The sequence below is a fragment of the Caretta caretta genome, chromosome 20 (assembly GCF_965140235.1).
Source record: "Caretta caretta isolate rCarCar2 chromosome 20, rCarCar1.hap1, whole genome shotgun sequence".
Taxonomy (NCBI): domain Eukaryota; kingdom Metazoa; phylum Chordata; order Testudines; family Cheloniidae; genus Caretta; species Caretta caretta.
In genome coordinates this window covers 1,278,987-1,291,191 of record NC_134225.1, presented here as the reverse complement: position 1 = coordinate 1,291,191, position 12,205 = coordinate 1,278,987, and the positions used below count along the sequence as shown (strand labels likewise).

Here is a 12,205-nt window from a genome sequence, read left to right as displayed (position 1 = left end):
AGGGGATCCTCCGGCAGCGGCTGGGTGAAAGGGGCCGGACGCCTGGGTTCTAGTCCCAGCCCGGAGGGGCCTGCGGCCGAGCAGTAGTTGGGGAGAGGGGGCGGACTGGGAGTCAGGACTCTTGGGTTCTATTCCTGGCTCTAACCCCGGGCTGCTGTGTTCCTTGGGACAAGTCATGCTTCTGCTCCCGGGCCCGAGTTTCCCAGGCTGGAGAAAGGGCGGGCTACTCCTCTGATGTTTGCTTGTAAAGCGCTTTGAGATCCCTGGCTGGGAGAAGCCTGATGGGGGAGGGGGTCGCCCCACCTGGGCAGAGAGTGAGATCTAGGGGCGCGCCTATGGAGGGTCTTGGGGCCAGAACGCGGCGGGGAGCAGCCCAGGAGGGGCCGGGGGGCAGCCCAGGAGGGGCCGGGGGGCCAGCGCGTCCGGGTAGGTGGTTAGAGGAGACGACACCTCTGGGAAGGGGCGGGGGGGCAGGGCTGAGCGGTGGAGAGATGTGGGGCGGGTTACAGGGGGCAGCACGTCTGGGTTGGGGGTTTGGGGGCACAGCTGGGCAATAGGGGGCTAGTGGGCGCACATCTGGAGGAGGTGGGGCAAGGGGGGGGAGCACATCTGGGCGTCGCGGGCACATCTGCCCGGGGCGGCGCCGGGCGCGGAGTGGCTGCTGGGGCGCTGGGCGGGGTCGGGGGCGGCGCCGGGGAGGCAGCCGCGGCCGCCGGACGCGAAGGGCTGAGGCTCCCCCGCCGCCCGGGCCGGGGATGGGGAACGTGGAGAGCGCGGACGGGGAGCCGCTGCCCCGGGGCCCGGGCGGAGCCCCCCTGGGGGGGTCCGGGCTGCTGCAGCCGGGGAAGATGCCGATGCCGGAGCCCTGCGAGCTGGAGGAGAGGTTCGCCCTGGTGCTGGTAAGAGCGGGCTCCGGGACCCCTCCCCGGTCCCCGTCCCTGTTCCCCCTCCCCGGACCGCCTCCCACCTCTCCCCCCGGTCCCCGTCCCTGTGCCCCCCCCCGGACCCACCTCTCCCCCCGGACCCCGTCCCTGTGCTCCCCCGGACCCCATTGCACCCCCCGGACCCGCCTCCCACCCCTCCCCCCGGTCCCCCCTGCCCCCCCGAACCCGCCTCCCATCCCTCCCCCCGGACCCCGTCCCATTGCCCCCCCGGACCCGCCTCCCACCTCTCCCCCCGGACCTGGTCCCTGTGCCCCCCCTCCGGACCCGCCTCCCACCTCTCCCCCCGGACCTGGTCCCTGTGCCCCCCCTCCGGACCCGCCTCCCACCTCTCCCCCCGGACCTGGTCCCTGTACCCCCTCCGGACCCGCCTCCCACCTCTCCCCCCGGACCTGGTCCCTGTACCCCCTCCGGACCCGCCTCCCACCCCTCCCCCTGCCCCCCCGAACCCGCCTCCCATCCTTCCCCCCGGACCCCGTCCCATTGCCCCCCCGAACCCGCCTCCCACCTCTCCCCCCGGACTCCGTCCCTGTGCTCCCCCGTACCCCATTGCACCCCCCGGACCCGCCTCCCACCTCTCCCCCCGGTCCCCGTCCCTGTGCCCCCCCCGGACCCGCCTCCCACCTCTCCCCCCGGTCCCCGTCCCTGTGCCCCCCCCCGGACCCGCCTCCCACCTCTCCCCCCGGTCCCCGTCCCTGTGCCCCCCCCGGACCCGCCTCCCACCTCTCCCCCCGGTCCCCGTCCCTGTGCCCCCCCGGTCCCCGTCCCTGTGCCCCCCCCGGACCCGCCTCCCTGTGCCCCCCCCCACTCTCATTCCTGTCCCCGGAGCCCCCAAACCTATCCCTGATCCCCTCCCCCCGGACCTCCGCCCCAGATCTACTGCCCCCAAGCCCCTCCCCCGATCCTGGACCCTCGGACCCCCTTCCCCCCTCCCCCCGTTCTCCTCTTCTCCCAGGTGCCCCTAATTCTTCCCTCCCTTCTCACTACCCCAGCTGGGTCACAGCGTCCTGCCCCACCGGGTGCCCTCCCCCCACGTCTCTAGCTCTCCCCCCCCCCCGACAGCCCCATCCCCCCTTCCGGTCCCTGCTTCCCGATCTAGACACCCCCCCCCAGTGTCTCTGTCTCCCTCCCGCTCGAGCCCTTGAGATCCGCTCCAGACCCCCCCCGTCAGAGTCACCCCCCCATCACTTCTCCTGCACCTCGCCGGGTTACCCCCCCCCCCCCGTCCGCCTCCCACGTGTCCCGGGACCCTCCGCCCAGGGATCCGCCTCTGCCTGGGTATTGTTTGCCGCGGTTTTGCGGGAGAGGCAGGAAAGCGGGGAGCGCCCAGGCTGAGCTCTCCCCCCCCCCCCGCCCTTTAGACGGGGGTGGCACCAAGTAACAACTGAGGGGGGTCAAAGACACTCACCCGGGTTATTTGTGGGGGTGTGTGGAGCATTTGGGGAAACTGATCTTAGCTTTGCAGTTCCGGGGGGGGGGCGCTTCTGGCTTCGGGGGTGGGGGGGGCTCGGTGTGTTGGGGAACTGGGCCCTGCGGTGGGGGGGCGCTCGGGGCGTTGGTGGGGGAGGGGTGTCCAGGATTCCCCCCCCCTGAATATTGGTGCCCCCACATTACTCTCCTAGCTTGTCTTTAATGTGCTGGAGGAGGCATTTGGGGTCTGCTCCTGAGCTGCGCTTGGTGCCGTCAGCCCCTCCCAGGCTCCCCGCGGGGTTGGCGCTCCCAGGGCAGCTCCACTGGCTCCGGCGGCCCCTGGCTGGGACTGGCCTTGGTCGCGGGGCGTGCAGAAGGAGGGGTGCTTCTCCGATCCAAACACCTTGGCCCAGGCCTGTGGCTGCTGGGGGAGAATGGGGCCCTGGCTCTCTCCTGGGTGCTTTGCCATCTGCCAGGGGCGCAGAAGGTGGGTGCAGACAGCGGGTGACGCCCATGGGAGCACAGAAGCGGGCAGTGGCTGTCGCAGGCCGATGGCCAGGAGGAAACGCCTCTTTCCGAACCTCTGGGGCGCTGCGCTCTGTCCGGAGCGTGAGAAATCCGGTGCGAGGTGTGTGTCACCATCTGGGTGTGCGGTGCCGGCCCCGAGCACCTGGCCCTGCGCCCCTGGGAGGCCGTCTGCTCCCTTGAAATGAAGGGCCAGGTCCTGCTCTCGCTGACGGTGGTGCAGTCATCCTGCTTCGCAAGCTAGGGCCTTGCTGGGGTGGGCGTTGCTGGTTTCTCTTCTGGGTAGCCAGGGGCTTTTCCCACTGGGAGAACCCCACTCCCCTCCCCTTGCCGTCTGCGCGCTCCTAGGGCAGAGCCTGGCGCTCGAGGCGTTCCCTGCTCGCCGGCTCCTGCCCCCAGTTTCCAGTTTGCTGCCTGGAGTTTTGGGCTGGGGCTTTTCGACCACAGAAACTACCACGTCGGAAACTCCACTGGCAGGGGCCCTGTGAGCCACAGGAAGCTGGGCCAGCGGCTGCGTGTGACCGTTCCCCGTGGCAAGGCAGTGCTGCCCCAGGGGTTCTGGGTAGCGCCCGGATCCAGCTCCCCCTTGGCCCCAGGGGCCGCCCCAGGGACTTGGGTGCCCAGAGCCCATTGGGCTGTCTCCTTTGACGTCCCTGGCGCCCGCCTGGCTGTGGGCAGCTGGCCGGCCCCAGGCGAGCCGTGTGGTGTGCTTGGGTGGGAGCCGCCTGGTCACAGCTCCGTGCTGGTGGGACAGGGCAGTGCCCTGAGACCGGTCCCGATTGGCCGGGCGGGTAACAAAGACGTGGCGAGGGCTGTAGTTGGGAGGGGCTTCCTCCGGGCTCCTGGGCCCAGACCGGCCTTGGCTTTCCAATACGTCCATGGCAAGCCACGAGCCAGGTGTGGCTTGGGCAGGCGTCCCCCCTGCCTGCATCCCTGGGGGTCTAGCTGCCTCGGCCCCTGGAAGCACTGGCCCCTGCAGGCCAGCCCCATTGTGGGGAAGTGTCACGGAGTGTGGGGGAGTCCAGGCCCTGCACCCCTCTTCCTGGGATCCACTGAGACTCTCAGCCAGCCAGTAAAACAGAAGGTTTATTGGACAACAGGAACACAGTCCACCACAGAGCTTGTGGGTACAACCAGGACCCCTCAATCACGTCCTTCTGGGGGAGCAGGGAGCTTAGACCCCACCCTGGGATTCCCTGTGTTCCTCCCCCCAGCCTCCAAACTACCAACTAAACTCACCCCGCAGGTTCCCTGCTGCAGCCTCTGTTCACATTCCTGGGCAGAGGTGTCACCTCCCCCTCCCCCTCCTGGCTCAGGTGACAGGCTCTCAGGACTCCCATCCCCAGGGCACATTCCCAGGTCAACACTCCCCCCTCCCTGCTGAGTCACATCGTCACAGGAAGCAAAGCCATGCCCGCCCCCTGGCGCACAGGGGCTGCCCCGGTGCCAACTGCAGGTAACGGCCTTTGGGGCCAGGTTCTCTGCGGGTGGAAACTCTCCTAGTCCAGTGACCTCAGTCTATCAGGGGCCTTTTCTGCCCTCACAACTGCAGTATCTGAGCACCTTACAATGTTTGATGGGTATCTCCTCCCATCCCCACAGAGGCAGGGCTGCCTCTGTGATGGGGGTTCAAGCCATCGTCTCTATTCCGGGACATGTCTTGTGCAGAGCCAAGCTGGGGGGCTGTTCTGTGTGTCTGGGGCTGGTTGTGCAGTTCCTGGGACAGGCTGTGCCCTCTGCACCTGCCCCAGACCCCACAGTGCTGGTGGGAGCCGGTCTGTAGGTGTCAGTGGACCGGGAAGGAGAGCAGCGGCAAACTGCGGCAGCCGGTGGACCTGCCAGTTGTCACTGGAAAGGGAGGGATTTTTTAATATAAGGTGGGTGCTGGTAAAAAGCCTGTTTTATAAACAACCCCCTTCCCCTGGGGCGTTAATAATTACAACTCAAGGAACAGAAATCTCATTGATTTTTGTCACTTTTTTGCTGTTTTTAAACATTTTTTTTCTTTTAACTCCGCTCCGCTGGTGCAAATAGACCTCTGTGTTGGTTCCCATCCGTGTAACGTTCATTTGTGCTCTCTCCGTCTCATGCATGAATATAACTGGTAGTGGGGGACGGGGGGGGAGTCTGGGCACCGCACGGGGGCTCAGGACCAGGGTGCAATTCCCAGTTCAGACCCAGACTCCTTTGCTGCAACTCCCTGGTTCTCAGCTCCTCATCTGTAAAATGGGAGAATGGAATTTCCCAGCCTCACAGCAGCGAACCCCGTCACCAGCTGCAAGCTGGTCAGACACTATGCGAGAGAGGAAACTGCAGCAGAGTGTGGGGTGCAAAGGCCGTGGGCGGGGGCTGGCATGTTTTGATCTCAGCGAAGGGCCAGATTCCCATGTGTTGTAAATCCAGGAGTGGTGCCAATTTACATATTATTGCAATTAACCAAAAATACCCCAAGACAGTTTCTGTTAATGGTAAGACACAGTTCCTTCAATAAACCCTGCGGTGTGGGCCCAGACTTGCTGACATTTGTGCCTCTTGCTTTGAAAGCGAATCTGATGCACTGGGCCCAGCTGCTGCCCCGTCTCTTGTTTGAGAATTGGGGCTCGGAGCAGCCAGGACGTCTGGTTGGAGAGTCCAGCTTTCCCCGGCCTGGCCTTTGGCAGGCAGGCGCGTTTCCCACCCAGCAGAGACACCATCGCTCCGAGATGATGTCGCAGCCTGTCTGTCCTCAATCCCTGGGGCACGTTGCGTGCCGTACGTGGGGCAGGAAAAGGGAACGTGTCTCCCCACAGCGGCTGGGTCTGCCCTGTGCTTGTCAGGTGGGAGAGGCCTTTGTGAAGATCAGCGCTTGGAAAGGGCCCATCTGGGAGAAACTTTATTTTGGCAGCAAGGCTTCCATTCTTCCCATCTCTCCGAACCGGAAGCTGACGTCGAGAGGAAACGACAGTCCCAGACTCCCGGCAAAGCCAGGAGTAGCAGGGATAGGCGCAGAGCTCTGCCCCCCCGCCCCCGACGGGAATGCCAGCTTCCAGGGACAGAAAGACAAGTGGTGTCACCCCTGTGGGCTCCGACGGGAGCTTTGTTGGTTCAGGGCTGGTGTTTCAGGAACGTTGCATTAGCGTCTGGTAATGGAGAAACTTCATTCAGGGAAAATACTTTGTTTAGGAAACATATTTCACTGAGCTGTGCTCGCCAGGGAACTTGGGCGAGCCAGTTTGTGCCTTCGTTTCCACATAGGGACAGTCCCTCTGGCACAGCAGGGCTGGGGGTGCCTAAGGACCCATTTGGGAGGGCGCTAGCAGGGCGTTGGATGATCTCCCCCAAACCCAGTATCAGACTCTGCCTCAGTTTCCCCAGTGATCATAGAATTATAGAATCATAGACTCATAGAATATCAGGGTTGGAAGGGACCTCAGGAGGTCATCTAGTCCAATCCCCTGCTCAAAGCAGGACCGATCCCCGACTAAATCATCCCAGCCAGGGCTTTGTCAAGCCTGACCTTAAAAACTTCTAGGGAAGGAGATTCCACCACCTCCCTAGGTAACGCATTCCAGTGTTTCACCACCCTCCTAGTGAAAAAGCTTTTCCTAATATCCAACCTAAACCTCCCCCACTGCAACTTGAGACCATTACTCCTTGTTCTGTCATCTGCTACCACTGAGAACAGTCTAGAGCCATCCTCTTTGGAACCCCCTTTCAGGTAGTTGAAAGCAGCTATCAAATCCCCCCTCATTCTTCTCTTCTGCAGACTAAACAATCCCAGTTCCCTCAGCCTCTCCTCATAAGTCATGTGTTCCAGTCCCCTAATTATTTTTGTTGCCCTCCGCTGGACTCTTTCCAATTTTTCCACATCCTTCTTGTAGTGTGAGGCCCAAAACTGGACACAGTACTCCAGATGAGGCCTCACCAATGTCAAATAGAGGGGAACGATCACGTCCCTCGATCTGCTGGCAATGCCCCTACTTATACATCCCAAAGTGCCTTTGGCCTTCTTGGCAACAAGGGCACACTGTTGACTCATATCCAGCTTCTTGTCCACTGTAACCGCTAGGTCCTTTTCTGCAGAACTGCTGCCGAGCCATTCGGTCCCTAGTCTGTAGCGGTGCATGGGATTCTTCCATCCTAAGTGCAGGACTCTGCATTTGTCCTTGTTGAACCTCATCAATAGCCTCATTTAAAAGAATCCTGTAGTTCCCAGGATTCTCCTTCTTCCCTTTTTTAAAGATGGGCACTACATTAGCCTTTTTCCAGTCATCTGGGACCTCCCCCGATTGCCATGAGTTTTCAAAGATAATGGCCAATGGCTCTGCAATCACAGCCGCCAACTCCTTTAGCACTCTCAGATGCAGCACATCCGGCCCCATGGACTTGTGCATGTCCAGCTTTTCTAAATAGTCCCGAACCACTTCTTTCTCCACAGAGGGCTGGTCACCTTCTCCCCATGCTGTGCTGCCCAGTGCAGTAGTCTGGGAGCTGACCTTGTTCGTGAAGACAGAGGCAAAAAAAGCATTGAGTACATTAGCTTTTTCCACATCCTCTGTCACTCGGTTGTTTCCCCCATTCAGTAAGGGGCCCACACTTTCCTTGACTTTCTTCTTGTTGCTAACATACCTGAAGAAACCCTTCTTGTTACTCTTAACATCTCTTGCTAGCTGCAACTCCAGGTGTGACTTGGCCTTCCTGATTTCACTCCTGCATGCCCGAGCAATATTTTTATACTCATCCCTGGTCATTTGTCCAATCTTCCACTTCCTGTAAGCTTCTTTTTTGTATTTAAGAGCAGCAAGGATTTCACTGATAAGCCAAGCTGGTCGCCTGCCATATTTACTATTCTTTCTACACTTCGGGATGGTTTGTCCCTGTAACCTCAATAAGGATTCTTTAAAATTCAGCCAGCTCCCCAGCTAGGGCAATTGTGCTGCTCCCCCCAGGTGTCCATCACTTCCCCCAGAGGTGCATTAATTTTTCCAGCATAGTTCAGTGTTGACCAAGACAGGTAAAACAGGCCTTGCCACCTGGCCTCTCCAGACCATTTGCCACCAGCACGGCAGGTAGCCTGGCCAGGTCTCTCCTGCTCCAGGAGCTCCTTGGATGTCACCAGCGGGGAGGTCGCTGATTAATCATGGGGGTGGGGGGCTGAGCCCAGCTCTCCTAAAAGGGCCAAGCCCTACCTGTGGCAGAGAGAGCAAAGTATCCTGAAGCCGGGGCTGCTCTGAAGAGGGAGAATGTGTCAGTTGTGTGTCCTGAGGGGTAAATTCCCTGCCTGGGTGACAGTCTGTCCCACAGCTGCAGTGCAGCGAGGGGTGAGCCGGGGTCGCAGCCGAGCGTGGCCATCCACTGGAGCCCAAAGCTTGCTGCTGGAAATGACATGAACTGGGTTTGGCGTGGACCCCGCAGCTCGCCGTGGGCAGCTGCTCAGATCAGCTGCTGCAGCAGTTTATTACCTGGTCCGTCTTCGCTTGCAGGCTGGGCTCTTTGCTCCGCACGTTCGCAGCTCAGGGGGGTAAATCAGAGTCCCTATCCTGCCAGGATAGAGTCCCCATCCCGTATGTTCGGCCGCTGTTCTGTGTCCTGGGTGGATGACTTGACATTTGGCCATATTGGAATGTACATTGTTTGCTTGTGCCCAGTTTACCAAGCAAACCAGATGGCTCTGTCTCGGTGACCCGTCCTCTTCATTATTCACCACCCCTCCCGTTTTTGTGCCATCCACAAATCTGATCTGTGAGGATTTTATGGTTTCTTTGAGCTCATTGATAAAAATGTTAACTAGCGGCGGGCCAAAAGCTGATCCCTGCGGGACCCTCTAGAGACTCACCCCCTTGGGGTTGGTTCCCCTTTGACAATGACATTTAGAGATAGATCAGTTAGCCAGCTTTTTATCCTGGTCATGATTGCCGGGTTGGGTTTGTTCTGTTCTAGCTTTCTAATAAAGATGTGATGTGATGCCAAGTCAAATGTCTTCCAGAAATCAAAGTTTAGTAAAGCAACACTATTGCATTTGTCAGCCAAACTTGTAGCCTCATTTAAAAGAATCGGGTATAAACCATATAAGCCATAAACCCATGTTGACTGGCGTTAATGACGTGATCGTCCTTTAATTCTTTATTAACTCAGCTCCGTATCAGCCGCTCCATTATTTTGCCTGGCATCGATGTCAGGCAGACGGGCTTATAATTACCCAAGTCATCCCATTTACCCTGTTAAAATAAACCTTTCTTCCAGTGTTCTGGGACTTCCCCAGTGTTCCAGGAGTTATTGAAAATGAGCATTAATGATCCAGAGAGCTTTTGGCCAGCTCTTTTAAAATTCTTGGATGCAAGTTTTTTTGGCTCTACTGCTTTGAAAATATTTAGCTTTAGTAGCTGCTGTTTAACATAATCCTGAGTTACTGTGGGAATGGAAAGAGCGTCGTCGTCAGCAGCAGCACTGGATATGACCATGTCCTCTGGCTTTTTCCCCAGTCAGAGAAGAGAGAGATTTGTAGACCTCGTCTGCCTTTTCTGCGTTATTAGTGGCAGTTCTACTATTGCCATCCAGTCATGAACCTGGACCATTGTTAGGATTTCTTTTGTTCCGAATGTACTCCTTATTCTCCTTAACTCAGCCGTCCACAGAGTTCTCCATCTGTCCTTTTGTTTCCCTTATCAATTTTCTATAATTCCTAGCTTCTAATTTATATTCACTGCTATCAACTCCTCCTTTTCCCATGTGTTACGTATTGTGTCGATTTTTTTTTTAATAGCTTCTTTCACTTCCCCTCTAAGCCAGGCTGGTTTTATAATCAGTGTAACTTCTTTCTTGCTCTGTGGTTTTCTGGGCATCTAGCGAAAGGTTCTTAAACAGTTCCCAGTTGTCATTCACATATACAGTCCTTCGCCTGCCATGAGCCGTCTCGCAAAGCACTTTGCACTAAAACTGCCACTGGACTGGTGGTTAGGAGTCAGGATTCTGGGGTTCTGAACCTTAATGTATGACCTTGGGTGAGTCCCTTCCCTGCTCTGTGCCTCAGTTTCCCCACCTGCATAATGGGGAATAATGGTACTCACCTTTGTAAAGCACTTTGAGTTCACTTGATGAAAAGGAAAGGGCAGCCTAAGAGCAGAATTGTTACTAACGTAATCCAGCTGTTACCGATGGCAAAACTTCCCTCTGAAACGTGCTAAAACACGGGTTCTGAGCTTCTGCAAGCAGCTGTCTAGATTGCTCCAGAGCCAGCGGGCTTTGCAAGTAATGAGATGGGGGGCAGTAGCTGAAATGCCTCAGAGTCCATTCCTGGTAAACTCGTCAGCCCCCCGACTCAGCCCCTGGCTTTGCCCAGCCCTGAAATGCAGCCACCTCTGGACCTGTTTCATAGCAACGCTGCACAAGCCATTAGACAGCGTCTAAGTGCCACTTTTAAGCTCCCATCCAAGTCCTTTGTCTGCTCTGCTCTGGCTTAGCTGGAGCTTGGCAGGGTCCCATCATGCGTTGCCGGCTGCCTGCTGGCCTCCCAGCCCAGCTCTCTCCCCTGCCCCTCCCCCTCAATCTGGCGTCCTGTCATTAGCGTCTTGGATCTGCCACCCACTTCCCTGGGCTTGTGGGGGAATGTGTGTAATTAGCGAGGGAATGTAGCAACGGAGGAGCTGCTGTACGGTCATTGTGGATCAGTGGGAATCCATTCCAGGCAGGCTGCAGTCTGGGAGTTGGCTTCGCTTGGCTTCAATGCTGATGAGTTAACTTTGATCCTCAAATGCTTTCCTGTTTGCAGCTCGGCCCGGTGGGGAACAAGCTGGCGTGAAAGGGATGGGCTTTGTTTGTAACTGGCACAAAATTAACCTCCTATTTTGAGGCCCATTGGCACGGCCCCATCCCTCCTGGCTCTAGGCATAGGAGAGCCTCAGTGCAGAAGTGAGCCTTAGACCTGTTGCTCTGGGTCCACCTCTCTGCCAGTGCCCCTCCCCAGCAGCGTGCAAATCACAGAGAGAGAGTGAACTCTCACCGTGGGCACCCTCGCTGCTGGGGGCCTGTCTGCATTAGGGAACCGCACCCCGGCAGCAGGAAAACGCAGGCGCGTGGCGACGGTCACCAGAGCTGGCCTTGCTTGGAACAATGCGCAGCATCGGCCCTGCTGCATCACTGCCCCAGTCCCTGATGCAGCCGGGCGCTTGCTCGGGCCCTTGCGGTGTTCTCACCCACAAGGGCCCGGCTGCCGGAGACTCAGACTCGGTGCATTATCCCTGGGTCCCTCCGGGCTAGGTTTGGGGCGCCCGGGCAAGGGCGGGTGCAGGGGACACTTGTGCCCCCGACTGGATTTGCACCCTGGAGGTTTAAGAAGCAAAACCTTGGTGCTGACTTGGAGTCCTTTAAAGCCCAGACCGGAGCTTTGAGAAAGGAGCTAGGATTTTGGAGGCTGGGATCCGAAATAACCTGTAACCGCGGCGGGAGAGCTCAGTACAGAGCCGCTCGGCTGGCTTCTCGCCTGCAACTTCACTGCCTGCAGTGCTGGCCCCCAGGGCTGATTCCGCTCTTGCGGACCCCGCTGCGGATCCGGGGTCACTCCAAGGAGCTCTGGGCGCTAGCCCGGGGGCAGAATCTGGCCCTGTGTCTCTGGCTCTGCTTTCCAATCGCGGCTTCCACTCCTGGGGAAAAACCGAACCCAACTGCTTTTGGATTGAGGTTTTTTTCAGGGGCGTGGGGGATGGTGGGAGAGGGTAAAGAAACGGCAAAATGCCCCGTGGTACTGGCGTTCTCTGGGAGCACAGAGGCAGGAGATCCCAAGTTTCGCACCGCTCAGCATTCGAGTATTGGGCTTTTCTTCCTCAGACCCGCCTGGCTGCTTTGCCCCTCCAAGCGCCCCCACTCGATGTGGCACCACTTGGGCTAAGGCTGGTGCTTTCCAGATGCTGGGGGCTGCAGGGGAGGTGACTTAGGTGCCTTACCCTAGGGCCTGGTTTTCCGAGGGGCCATGCCCCCTGCAGCTCCTGTTAGTGATAAACGGCTAGTAGCCCCGTGCTGGCTCCGTGGGCCGGACACTGGCTTGGGGCTGGGACTTTCACACGTCCCTAATGGGTGGGTTGTTGCAGGTATTTAGGCCCCTAAAGCAGCCCTAAGAGATGGCATGAGTCATCAAGCAAGTCCAGTGGTTTCTCTGCCCAGGTGCCTAGCCTGGCTCTCGGGACAGGCGGTGAGGGGTGAGGATCCCTGCCTCTCACGGAGTGTTTGTTGTCCTCTCATCTCCCTTCGCCAACTCGTTAGCCGTGTTTCACACTGTAGTCCCGGGATCAGTCCCAGCTAGGGGCAAACGGCCGGGCCCCTGCCTCCCTGATCCAAATGGAGCCCCTGATTCCCCG

At 58.8% G+C, this 12,205-nt stretch overlaps 1 protein-coding gene across 4 annotated transcripts in view; it reads left to right on the top strand.

Moving 5' to 3' along the window:
• The first annotated feature begins 698 nt into the window (after positions 1 to 698).
• FMNL3 (formin like 3) overlaps positions 699 to 12,205 on the top strand; it is a 50,172-nt gene continuing 38,665 nt past the window's right edge. For all 4 annotated transcript variants that reach the window (XM_075121596.1, XM_075121594.1, XM_048831529.2 and 1 more), the window contains exon 1: positions 699 to 899. Coding sequence is in view for 3 of the 4 variants with exons in the window: in XM_075121594.1 (XP_074977695.1) it covers positions 756 to 899 (144 nt within the window). In the remaining variant the exon portion in view is untranslated. The remainder of the gene's footprint in view (positions 900 to 12,205) is intronic.